Source organism: Hippoglossus stenolepis, chromosome 3 (genome assembly GCF_022539355.2).
Source record: "Hippoglossus stenolepis isolate QCI-W04-F060 chromosome 3, HSTE1.2, whole genome shotgun sequence".
Taxonomy (NCBI): domain Eukaryota; kingdom Metazoa; phylum Chordata; class Actinopteri; order Pleuronectiformes; family Pleuronectidae; genus Hippoglossus; species Hippoglossus stenolepis.
Genome location: NC_061485.1, coordinates 9,292,154 through 9,305,994, shown reverse-complemented (window position 1 = coordinate 9,305,994; position 13,841 = coordinate 9,292,154). Strand labels below are relative to the sequence as shown.

Genomic DNA, 13,841 nt, shown 5'->3' with positions numbered 1-13,841 from the left:
TCCCTCTCAACATCTATAGTACGCCTCACTTTTTCTTGTCCGTTGTAATAGGTTCTCCATCGATCGGACCACAGACCAGGAGATGATCTTCCATATTGATCCGGACTCGGGGGCCCTCACACTGGGCAAGATTCTGGACAGGGAGACTGCAGGCTGGCACAATATCACTGTGAAGGCTGTGGAAGCAGGTACGTGCGGCACCCCCTCGTTTCAAATTGAGCTCACCACGCTGGGTTTCCACATCTTCACACTGCTGAGCATGAGTGTGAGATAAATTATCCTACTGTGAAATTTATTTACCTTAATGGAATTTCTGAACGTGGCTGAGAATACGTTGGTTCTTCAATTTGATTAATCTGACACAAAATGTGTCTCAAAGTTTGGTTTTGACATTTTCACTGGATGCGACAAGTCAAAACAAACCCTCACAGAAATTAACACCAATATAAAAGCAATAGAATGAACAAATAGCTGATATTTATTTGTATTATGTACAATAACAGTTGTATCAGCTGTTTACCAAAGAACACAACAAACAAGCCCAGATAATGACAAATGAAATTGTTCAAATTGAAACTACTTGCATTTGTTTGAACTCTTTATAGCCCAGCGTTCAAAACAACAAAGTTACAATGGCTCTGACGCCTGGCGCACTTTGTCACTGGGGATGATAAGAGGTGGCAGACAAACCTAAACTGCTGTGATCTTTAGCCACTGAAGCTTTTGGCACATTTTCTAGCAGCGGAGTGTTGTGGGCTTTAAGCTTTGAGAAAGACAGAGACGAGGAAGGTAACGCTAATAATAGAAAAGGGTCTTTTGTCGGTAGCTGCAACTGAGACCAAGATACAGGAAGAGTCATGGGGTGAAAACTGATTAAACTAACAAAAATATTCTGTATTGCAGTGATATGTATTCAAGATATAGTTTTTTTCAGCATGTACTGATGACAATTTGTCTGTAAACCAACCATTGAAAATACTTCCAACTTTGCTTGTGTACATGCAGAACTTTTACGTGATCTGAAAATGTAGATGACTTTTTGTTCTTCAGATTGATTCATCTTTTCTTAAATCTCCATCTATCAACACGCAAAATAGCTTGTCTGTGGAAAATCTGATCACCGAGACAGTTTTTATTTATTCCGTCAACCCATCACGGCCATTTTCGTCTCGAGTAGTAGCCATCAATTGCTTTTGATTCGTCATTTTTCTGATACCAGGTGGGGAAATACCGTCCAAATACAATTTTATCACCAATCTTGTTAAAAGTGGGTGAGCAGACAAACACATAACTGAGAATGAAGGAAGAGCTTACAGAGCTTATATCTTTTCTATCTCTTTGGTTCCTGTTGTCATAGCAAAGAACACGAAGAATGTAATAACTTGGGGAAACTGGGGGGGGGAAGTTATTACAATATCATTAGAAGTAAACTTGAGAAGGGAGGAGGCCTATTCCACACTTTTTCAATCTTACCCAGATGAAGTGGTTGTGGGATTGCAGTGAAAGCAGGGGAGATTGCATTCTGCATCTAACTGGTATCCACCATCGCACATGAGACGGAAGCAGAAAACAAAGCACATAAACAAAGCTGATTTTAAAATGTCTTCATATTTGTTCCCCTCTCATAAAGCCACAGACTGTGATTACTGCAATAATCAATATGGCCTAAACTGAATAGTAAGCAGTCTCACCCAACACAAACATCAAGACAAAATTAGACTTTCGGAGTCTTTCTCTTTTTTTTTCTTCAAGCTGTAATTCCCAGAGCAATTTGGGCGCTTTTGTGCTCGGGCCTCTTTGTGCTTGGCATTATGTCATAGGCACATTTGAATGTTAATTGAACATTTAAAGCGTCCCTACCCAACCCCCCCCACCCCCCCACCCCTTCCAATATCAGACATAAACACATGCCTGGACTTGACAGATAAAGCCTCTCACATTGCCTTCCAGTGAAAACATCCGCACTGACAGAGTCCGTGGTCAGCACCGTCAGGATTCCCATCCGCGGTGGTTCTTTATCACCTGGTAGCTCCCGGAGTCCCAAGAGCTGCAGATGCACAGACAGGAGACAGAGATAGAAAAGAGAAAAGGGCCACAAGAGAGGTGGGAGTGGGGGGTGCGGTTAGGATGCATATTGTGAAGAAGCTGGCTGGAGTATTTTAAGAAAGAACTTAATTTTCTCCATAATGGTTTGGATATTTTTTTGTGCTCTGTGCTCATTAAGGCTGGAGAGCCACAAGGTCAACTTGTCTGAGCACATTGTTAAAACCCGAGTTTTGCAGCACAAACCTTAATCATTCCCCGAGTCCATTACCGACCTTTGAACTGTTGCGTTGCCACCGCATCGGCAGCGGACAAGTGACAACAGCTCCTCCGACAGCTCTTCATGTCCGCGCCCTGGGATTAACCGCAGACACAAAACTGCAAGAAACACACAATACGTTCCGCTCATGTGTCTGTGGGCCCAGTGAAGAAGGTTTTACTGCAAATGCAAGTACGAGCAAACTCCACTGTAATGATACCCCACCCAATCGAAGAGGATACACACACATGCACACACAGCACGTTTTTCAAATTCAACCAGTTTTTAAAAAATAGCAACCACTGGCATTTCTTCCTGCAGACATTGTCGGTGCACAAGAGGACACGAGCTCTGAGCTGTGTAGTATTCGTCTCCTTTCCAGAGAACACAGAAGCTCCTTAGCACAGGTGTAGTATTTAACTGCCCCCTCACTAGCCAGGGTACTCGTACTCCCTGACAGGCTTCTCCATAGAAACATATCAGGGTAAGTCAGAGTGACACATAATTTTCGAGAACTGATATGATATCACCTCGCAAAACTGATTTTTTTTACCCAGACAGGTAGGCGGGGGGTGGGGGGAAGCATCGCCCTGAGGGCAAAAAGATACCGAAGAAGCTGGAAAAGTCTTTATCTCCTGCACTGTTGCGGGGAAGGCATTTTCTACAGAATAAGTTTTTATAACTTTTCTATGACAAACAAATGCACACCAAAGGGCAGATGGAAAAAAGGCCAGTCCCGTTTGTGGAGTCAAATATGTGTCGTATTAAGTCGAAATGTGATGACATTTGCTAACAAAATCTAGATCAGAGGATATTATTTTTCTCAAATCCTGCACCACAGAGGGTTGAAGAATTTAGATGCAAGTGCAGTGCAAATGTCAATGAGGCCAGGGAAACATAATAATGTGTAATCAAGGAGCAAAGGTTGTAACCTGGCTGACATTTTTCTGTTTTTTCTGAATCTCTCACCGGTGAACATAGAGCTCAACTGCGTGTTTGTAGAAGTAGAAATCCCATTTGCATTCTGAATAGAGATTCTGATTATCGGCTACAACAGTGCAACTATCCAAGGTAGACTTACCACAAGCAGCGACATTGTGAAACAGTGTCATATTCTCCTGCAGAAGCCACAAGGCCGTAAGAGAAACGTGTTTTATTTGCGATGCCAAGGAGAAGAACTACACTTCCTCACAATCCTCACGTGTCGAGCCAATGTCTCTGATTAGTGGAGCTCGCTGTTACCATGGGAATGTTTACCGCAACTATGAACATCACTTTGGCTATGACCGACTACAATCGGACATGATCGGAATGTGTTACTACTTTAGGTTACGATACTATACGAAACGCCATAAACATACACACAAGACACAAACTACCAAATATTGCAACAGGATATTAATACCCAATAGTATTTCAGAAGAGGCTTGGAAAGGGATCGTTTGGGATGGTTTTTAAGATGCGTACTTTCTTCACCCTTTTTTCAGTGTTCCAATATTTTTTGTCACAAATCAATGTTTTATTGTCACGATTCGTCTAGTTGCTGGTCGGCCGGCTTCCAGGCTTCAAACTCTCTTTCTTAGGATCTTCTGAAACAGCAAAAGAGAAAATAAACAGGACATTTACTTCCGGGCACCAGAGCCATTCTAAAACGTGAGCGGCCATTGTTACGCTCTGTTGTCGCTGTAGTTGTGGAGCAGGAGGAGATCCTGAACACTGTTTTCCTACACTTGGTAAGTTTATAACTAATTTGTCAAATAGCAGTCGTACCACTGTATGGTACTAAGTGCTTGTGGGAGATTCCTGGCACTCAAAGCCACAGAGTTATTAAATTGTTGTATTGGTCCCAAATCATTGTATAAATGGATCCTCAGACACACACCACTGTCATCAGGGTTATTTAAACTTTTTTTTGGTGTATTTTTTATTGATGTTTTTTATAGATCCGTAGCCTCTGCTGGGAGAAATATAAAAGTCTACTTTTTGGTCGCTTGCTTCATTATCTGTTCATTTGACGATTCAAACCCCACTCGGTGAATTTTAATGAAACACGGACTCGACACATCCACCACTGCAGTGCAGCATCTTGATAATCACACCGATTACCCTCAATACTCATTTGACAAACCGTGCGTCGCTCCAATGTGTCGCCACACAAAGACTCTCACTGGCAGGTTAAGAGGATTGCTATTAGCTAACGGGGGACACAATGACTTACTTAAATCTTAAGAAATAACATCTCTCGATTACATTGATAATAGGAATGAATCAAATTTCCCCTTGACATAATTGGAAGTGGTTCTAATTCCTCACTCGACTTGGATCCCAAAACACTAGAGAACTCACAAAAGAAGCGGCGGCGAAGAATGAAGCTTCATTTTTGAGGAGCTCGGATTAATTTATAGTTTTTTTTTCGAAGAACACCTCCACAGGCGGTCGGCCAATTCGTCCTCCAGTTAGCAGAGAAGTGGAGTCAGCAGGAATTCGAAACAGAGTCTGATTCTAGAGGTATGGGGAAATGTATTCACGGGGAAAGTGTCACCGTGACACATTTCTCAGTTTTCAAACAAAGTACGTTGTTAATATCCTCTCTGAAGAGGGCGGCTCTGACGGCATCAAACCCTTTTTTACGGGAGTGAAGTTGACAAAAACAGACTCTTTTTACAAGATGAGATTACAGTGAACAAAATGGAGACTCACTCGTGACTTATCGAGACTGTGTGGATATCATAGTGGAGCAGATAGATTAATGCAGATTACAGACCTGCACTGGACTCCAGACTCAAGAATTTAGTTTTTCCCAGTGAGCCCATGTAAGAATATAGTGCGATCATTTCTGGAGAATTCCCAGCGAGTGAGTTGGGGGTGTTGATCACGTTTTTACACAGGAAACGGAGAATAAAAGAAGAATAGAAATATCTCAGGATGAAAGAAGAATGCCGTACACGCAGAGGACACTGGTTAAGATGCCGGAGACAATGAGATTTGAGAGCTTTATAATAATAATAATTGTGTGTAGTGTGACTTCTACAGCCGACTTTAAACGTCATGTCCTGCCCCCTGAATCCAATCCTCACCTAAATGCTCTCATATGTAAAAGGAATATCTGAAAATGGCTTAAGAGTCTCGTCGCCAGAATCATCAAAACTTGCCAGTTTGTACCCGAACTGTCCCTGAAGCTAATGTGGACGGTCTTTGTTTAAGGATTACAGCGACTAAAGAAAATGACACAAAACTAAATCGTGTCACACACTGAAGAATATGTCACACAATTTCACAACTTAATATGCATTCGGATGAGGTCGAATGAGAATTCATAAATAAGTGTGCATAATTTCTCTGCAAAAGTGTTAACACAGAGCAAACATCACTTATCTTCCTTGATAGCTTTGTCAAGATTGTTGTTTGCATCGGTTTTGTCCTACAAGGTTGTTGTTTTTTTTGTCATGGAAATAAATGTAAAGCAGCTGACACAGAGAATCCGTTCTGAAGCGTATTTCGATTATATTATCCTTGGTTTATCAGATATGTGTGTATTCCCAGATGCTAAGCTTGTTTAATCTTCATAGTGGTGAATATAATTTTTTTGTTATATGTGCTGGCTGACTATTGTCATGAAAATGAGTGGCTCTCATTGTCGATGGAAGCCAGGGGACTGAGTTCCTTTCTCCTCTGTTACCTTGTTTGAGGGCAGCCACAGATAAGAGCATAAATCAGCGGCAGCTCGAGTGAGCTTTTGTGGACATTTTTTGTCTTTGATAAAAGGGTAATTGTTGCAATGTATTAAGTTTATTTTTCATAAAGCACGCACCATGTAATTTGCCCAATTTTCAGAATGTTACATAAATAATTCAAAGTGAAAACACTTGAAACATGCTGTGCTGATCGTTTACAGCCACTGCTTCTTAAACAAACACAGTACAATGGAGAGATTTTGGTCAGACGCTGGCGAATCCGTGTAATTTTGGAACAATATGCAGTTGAAGACAAACGAGCGTAACACTTCGGAGCCCCTGCGACTTCATGGTCGGGCCTCCGGCTCAGGAAAGAGGCCAGAAGCAGACACTGTTGACTACAGCTGCGTTTCCATTTCCCCCCCTCCTGCCAAAAGTGACATTTTAAACCAAACTCTTTCCTCCGGCAAAAGAGGATGAGCCATTCGGTCACAAGCAGCATGACACCCCTGACACAAACCGGCACACACATGGATACATGCAAAGACATGCGCGCACACCCTCGCAGCCTCTCTCTGTGTCTTCCCTGAAGTTATGTCAGTGTAATTCAGTGCCTGAAAGATCTACTATAGTCATTCTGAAGGATTTGCAACAGCTGGTGTGCGCCTCACAGATGCAGAGCATGCCAATAATCTGTTGAAATCCTTTTATTCTCCTTCTCTATCTGAAGACAGATTTAGAACAGCGCCACTTGGTCCAGATGATTGAACCTGTCTCACTGAATAACTCCTTTTTTCCCCATGGAGAGAGTTTTTCAATGGGTAGGAAGGGTGTGGGGGGCATCCTCACATTGTTTCATCGGTTTTCAATTCTGGGAATTGAAATGTAAAATGTGCAGCATCTCATGATTGCTGGTTCTCATTCTGGCACAGCGGGGACGGCGGCATAATGTGAAGACGAAATTAGAAGAAGAAGAGAGATATCTGGCGCTGTGAAGCTCTCTGTACATTTATGTTCTTGCTGCTCCAGCAAAAAGCAGTCAATTAAAACCCAGCATTGATGTGAGGATTATGCTATTAGTTGAGACCAGCATTCTCATTAGCTGCTGTGCCACTGTTGGACGGAGCTGTGTGGTGAGTGAGGGAGAGCGCTCGTCTGCCATAGTCTGATGATTATCGCTTTGAATTGCTCTCTCTGGTAAACCTCGTCTTTTTCTTCTCTCCCGCCTGTGGCCCACCTCTGTCAGCTGTCGACATCTGCCGTCAGTTCTGCTCATGAATGGAAGAAAGTCATAGAAATGGTGCCTTGTAGGCATGAATGAGTGTGCGGGGGAAAGTCAATCAATTCAAGCCAACACATCACCTCCTTAGGCCTTGATATCTACGTTATAGGACAGAAATGTTAACAGAAAAATGTTTTTATATGTTTTAATATTTTTATTTGTATTCATACCTGTTTGACAGGGATCGCCCACTTCCAGTCGTTTCTGATGACTTGTATTAACTTGTTGTTTTGGTATTTAGCTCAGACTCACCGTGGTTATTTTGGCTTTTAACCTTTGGGTTCAGAGGAAATATTGTAGCGTCCCTCAGTCACAAATCTATGAGGCGTAAACCGGTTTCGCCGACTCTTCTTTTAGCCAATGCCAAAACACCAAATCCTGCCTGGTTACAGTGTGAACTCCGTGCTAACATCCAGCTGCAGGGTAACATCTGCTCACCAACCAACAGGGACATTAACAACTGTCCTTGATTCTGCCCATCACGGTTATGCTGACTCACACAAATCACTGTCATAGGTCGCTGAGACAACTGACAGGATTCTACCACGTTTACTGACGTCCTACGAAACCCGGTACCTTCAATAACAGTTTAATTTGAACGTGACATGATGACAAGGGAACACAACATTGATCATGTAACCCAGTCCATTACAGTATGTTTACAAAGGTCTGTAGATTTAATAGATACAAGGCTTTTCCAGGTCACCACCACATTGATCCACTGGCAACAGCTTTTTCCACAATCCATTAAGATTGCAAATTCTAACCTGGTATCACTTAACATCTAGATGGTTAAATACGTAGTGACCGTGTGTCAGTCAATGTGAAGGTGCTCATTCTGAAGAGCGATTTAACTTAGCCGTCCGCTATATTTACATAATTACAACAATTTCTTTCCTTCAGCCGAGTTCTTTTAACTGCGAGGATTTATGTATGTTTTTCCCATCGCCGGGGTAATTGCGAGCGGCTGCATGTTGCTGCCTCTTCTGTAGGGGGCCACTCCGATGTGTAAACTGGGTGGCGACAGATGCGCGTACTCATTTATTCATAAGCTGTGTACTCTAATTAACCAGGATATCCAGACCAACACTTGAATCAACCACATCACTCATTTAACACTGTGATAATGCTCTCTCTCTCTCTCTCTCTCTCTCTCTCTCTCTCTCTCTCTCTCTCTCTCTCTCTCTCTCTCTTTTCTATCCCTCTCTCTAACTCACATTCGTGCAGACACATATAAAGATACACTTGGGGGCCTCGGGCTCCCTTCTGCTCTGTACATAGTGTTTTATGAGTAAAATGGAAAGTAAGTCAGACATTATCACACGATTAAGAATGGGGATTAAGATTCAAGAAGTCGAGCTAAGTTAAAGTGGTTTTTCATTGTACTAATTATATAATCTTCTCCACTCCCACGTTTACATTCTGGCACATTAAGAAAATGTCTTGAGAGTGCGTCGCGGTGTTATTCCTCCTGTTTTATCTATTTAGAAATGGCGCGAGAAGTAAAATTACAGCGCTGCATTTGCAATTTTGTCAAAAGCAGTTATTTGTGATTATCGCCCTGCCGAGGTGTGCCTCTTGCTCTCAGGCTATTAAACAGTCATGCACTGTAGTGTCATTATCAGATTGTGAGAACCTCGAGACAAAAATGGATTCCTCGCTGCCATTTTCACGTCACCCACTGCTGCCAGAAAGTGTTATTCAGGTAATTGGTGCAATTTGAGGAGACATTACATTAAAACCCGTCAGCGCCGTCTGCTTCCTCGTGGAAAAACGGCATCCATCAGAGTTTCGCCCCTCACTCATAAAGAAGGCAGAGGATGACGCCTCCTACGCCTCCTGTAAGCCCCAGCCGCTAATGGCAGAATCAGCAGGTCAGCGGCATGCGGGCAGCAGCTGCCGTGCACGTCCACACCTGATCCGTTCGGCTCCAGGACTGCTGGGCGGTCATTTGCATCTTGGCAGAGCTCAAAGCTTATTACACGATCCCCGTTGTTACATACATACAGTTAATCTGCAGAAAATTGGCTTGAAATTTAAAAAGTCCACATGGGCAGTCGTGTGTGTAAATAACGAATGAAGCACGGGTCGTTTTAAAGCCTGTGTAGACAGTTGTACAGATTGAAGTAAATATATATCTGTACTGTTTGATGCAGGTGGACGGCTGACAAAGTCTCGAGTGTGTACAGGCTGTGACTTGAGAAACCGGGATCAGAACCCTCAGTCATTTCACTTGTCAAGCACTAGTGTGTATGTGTCGTACCCCTACTTTATCTAACCACTATACTCTCGATAAACCATACTCTGATTTTCTTCAGTCCACCTTGTCAGAAACTTTGTGGTTTTGACGCACAAAATCCAGCCTGGATGTTATTCTGAAACAAACGCTGAGCATCTGCCACAGTTCGTCACGCTTAATTGAATTAAAGAGAAGTTGTAAGTGTTTCTTTATTGTGTCTCTCCTGCAGATAACCACACCATGGCCTCCCACTCAGCAGTGAGCATTCGGATCCTGGATGTCAACGACAATCCTCCGGAACTGGCCACACCATACGAAGCCTCGATATGTGAGGACTCCAAACCAGGACAGGTAAGGTTTTCTATGTGATATATAAATTCATAAAGTCAAACTTAAAATTACAAATCAAGTTAAAGATAAATGCGGTGATCAAGTTCCTGTAGCTGCACAGTTTGTAATGAATACAGAAGTCAGGGCACTTGAAAACACTGTTGTACCAGAGGACACATTTAGATCTTACACAACATGTTTTTCGGGCATAATAAAAAAATGACTGATTGGTTATGATGCTGAAAAACACATATTACTTCTGTTTCAAAGGCCAGTTCCAAAAACAGCACACAGCCCACACAGCACTGAGCACAGCACATTTAAATATATATATAAAATAAACAATGCTAATTATGGATATGAAGTGAGCTGAAATCTATTCAGCGGCGGATTTTATATTAGAACATCGATAATTTTGTCTTTGCATTGTACACATTAATCACAGTAGTAGATTAACACGCAGTTAATGCACTTTACACGTTAAATCATTATCACAAACAAGGCATTTGCAGAGATAACTGCAAATCTATTTACACAATGTGGGAAGTATCCATACATTAAAAAGTACACGGAAAGGAATGTAAATAAATTTGATGGTTTTATTGTGTCTCAAAATGAAAACGTTAAATTGCTGTTTATAAAAGCAATAGTCAGGTTTCTTAAAGTACATCACAGTTCTTGCTTGCTATAATCATTTCTCCTGTTCAGACTGGGCATAAGAATATCTCCGAATGCACCTCAGACCCAGATGTAAGGGGCAGGAGGTTTATATGAGAAATCAACATCAACAAAAAAATAATGAATCTTCAGTGAGCCACTCAATCAAGAAGCAAACTTCAAACTCCTCAATTATGAAGTCTATCGTCACTGGAAATATTATTTGGCAAACATTGAGATCAAAGTTAATCACCACCTGGGCTCAGTGTCCTTTCTTCCGTGACCACATTTGACTTAGACTGATGAGTCCCTGTTAGCAGTATGTGTTCAGTCCTTTCTTTAAATGAGTAGCATCTATTGCTTTATTCATAACCTGCATGGATATTATACAAGATGAATGACGTAGACTGTTCAGTGTCTTCCTTTCTTCTGCATTATCTTTCATAAAATCAACTTCACCCTGCGCTACATTCATCATCAAGAATCATGAGAGTAAAACTAAATACACTGGAAGAGGTAAATCTACAATATCACACACATGAAAGGACTGAGGAGTAAAGTACTAAACGTAAGCAGGGTTATTATTATGTGACAGATTTCAACACTGATTTGTCAGAATTGTGTTTCTTCAAACTCAATTTTACATTTGAATGGAGACAGCGTTTTCTTGTCTGGATGCCATTTAACTTTTAAATGCATTTTTTTTTCTCTGCATTTCTGAGTCAGAGAAATGTAGTTCTGTGTCAGGTAGTTTTCTACCTTTTTAACAATGTCACAGAAAAATCACTTATACTCTTTTTGTATACAATATCTCGCTATATATACACAGTCTAATCTGCACATATATTGACATGTCTATCTCAATATCTTCTTATACCATATACTACCTTATACAAATACAGTTTTACATAATGGTGCAGTCATCCCGTGCCACTGTCAATAACATGTCTATACAACCAATATTCTTGTAGTGAAAGGCTTATATTATGTACATATTTTGTATTTTTATATCTATTCATTTTTACTCTAATGCCTTTTTATAATTTTCATTCTCTTGTCGACCTCATTCTGCTGCTGTAACATGTGAATTTTCCCAGAGTGCGGATCAATAAAGTCTCATGTTATATTATCTTATCTTATCAAAAAGTCAATCAGCGGCTGCAACAGAGTGTCATCGATTAAATTAATTAATCAACATTAAATCGTCCATCAATAGTTCGTACCAAATAAACAATGGGCATTATATGTGTAATCGATATCAGGACAAAAGACGGCAGGAGTCCACTGATCACCATTAAAAATGGGCAAAGTCATTAGGGTGTTTTATTCTTCTTACATATTCAGCCGGCCCTGAGCGAAGTTAGAGCCAATTATCATGTGCAAAGCAAAGGAATAATTAGAAAAAAGTGAGGCTTTAAAGTGGGGCCTCCATGCTGGAAGCTGCATTTACATGTGTAATGAGCCCCCTCCCCACCCCTCCTGATCGACAGACTCTTAACCACTTATTGTCCCCCTGTGCCTCTGCAACGCCGCCCACCGGTGCCATTCTCCAACATTGTCTGGTCTTATCTCTCTCACTTCCTTCCCCTCTCCCATCTGCAAGAGCTCACATTAACCTTCAGCTCCTAATCACACGGCGATGATTAGTCTCCCAGCAAGAAGATCACTGCTGACTCCCGGCAATGTAACAGAAAAAGTTTTTCTGAACGCTCTCATTAGCCGTGAAATATTTCAGACTTCAGTGACCAAACCAACGGAAGACATTTCAAAATACCTTCATGACAATATAAGAGTTTTTCTGTCTGTCTGTCTGTGTCCATCCATCCCTGTGTTCTGTTTTCATGAGTGGGGGGTCAACAAAAGAAAGGAACATCTGTACAAAATCGGTTCATTTTCCTTCTTTATTTTTCTATCTTCACTGCTCTTGAATTTTGGAGCTCAAGTCTCGTCTCTTCTCTATCGACTCTCTCTTTTTTGTATGTTGTTGGTCGGAGCGCTGTCTGAGACGCCTGCTGAGATTGAAAATGTGTTAGCCCCGGGTCAAAGGCTTTCCAACGCTCATTTTCAGCCTGGAGGGGTAACCACTGGAGGGCATGAAGGGAAAACATATTTCTCCTCCATGTTATTTTCAGAATAACATTTTAAAAACTGGTTTCCACTTGTTGTTGTCAGTCACTGCGTCTTTACCTTTGAAAAAGTGTGAGTGTGAGTTGTTTAGAAAATGTTTTGATTCGGAGGACTCAGTGTGTCGAGCTGGTATTTGTAGCATTTCTCCACTGATTAACAGCACAGGGCCTTTCATTCAGACTTTGGCCTTTCAAGTGTATCAATTGACTAATGATTAACTTGTATATGATATATATTTTTCTCCATTGCAGAGAGACCAATAAACATTAAAACACAGACAACTTTCGCTGCACTGGACCAACAAATTGCTTTGCAATCAGAAGTCAGTGTAATGCCGCTGAATTGCTCCCTGTCAATACCTGAGATTTTGATTCACAATACAAAATCAGAGGTGCTGGCACTCAGCACTCGTCTCAAACCTCAGGTCTCCTGAGGGGTAATTGAGTTGCCTGGCAACTACCCAATCAGAGCAATTTGGCCACATCAGATATTCAACCGAGCACTTGGCCTGTTTCTTTGTCTTGAAAACAGCAGCACACAATTCTTTTGGGAAAGACACGCGTCGGAGGAAGGTGACACAAAGTAGATGATACCACACAGTCATTAGGAATCAATGTCATTGATACATTAACGGAGAGATTTGACTATTTTCTACAGCACGAAGTCGATCTCTGTAACTTTAGTCATACACTAACACACACACACACACACACACACACACACACACACACACACACACACACCAGCAAACACGTCCTTCATGCTCACGCACAGATCTACATTAAGGCTCCATGTTGCCAACATGTGAATGTTTACAATGAAAATAATATAAAGTTATGTAAAGACGTATTTTTTGGAAGTGACACTGTTTTTAGGTTTCTCACGAGACCAATCCTGAGCTACAGGCTTATCACACATTAATTGTTTATAACCAACAGTATATTTGTTTGGTTCCAATAAACCATTCAATTTGTAAAAGCATCAGAGAGTGAAAAACAATCTGAAATCAGGGTAAAGCAGAAGATAAAGCCAACGTCACGTCACATTGAAAGAATATCTTCAACAAACAAATACTGGTGCAACCAATTATTGTTTTAATAATGGAACTCGGAATGGAACTGAAAATAGTCTAAAAGCAGCAAAGACTAAAATTATGTGTTTTTGGTTCTTTAGCTCTGCCGACAATTTAACTGTCACACATAAAAATAAATACATTGCAGAGGCTTCCAA

The 13,841-nt window shown here is 41.3% G+C and overlaps 1 protein-coding gene across 1 annotated transcript in view; it reads left to right on the top strand.

The window, feature by feature from the left end:
* The window catches only part of LOC118102254 (cadherin-22), a 144,093-nt gene that overhangs the window by 109,239 nt on the left and 21,013 nt on the right, over window positions 1-13,841 (top strand). Inside the window, exons 10-11 of the mRNA XM_035148318.2 lie at window positions 52-188; window positions 9,727-9,848. Coding sequence (XP_035004209.1) covers window positions 52-188; window positions 9,727-9,848 — 259 coding nt within the window. The remainder of the gene's footprint in view (window positions 1-51; window positions 189-9,726; window positions 9,849-13,841) is intronic.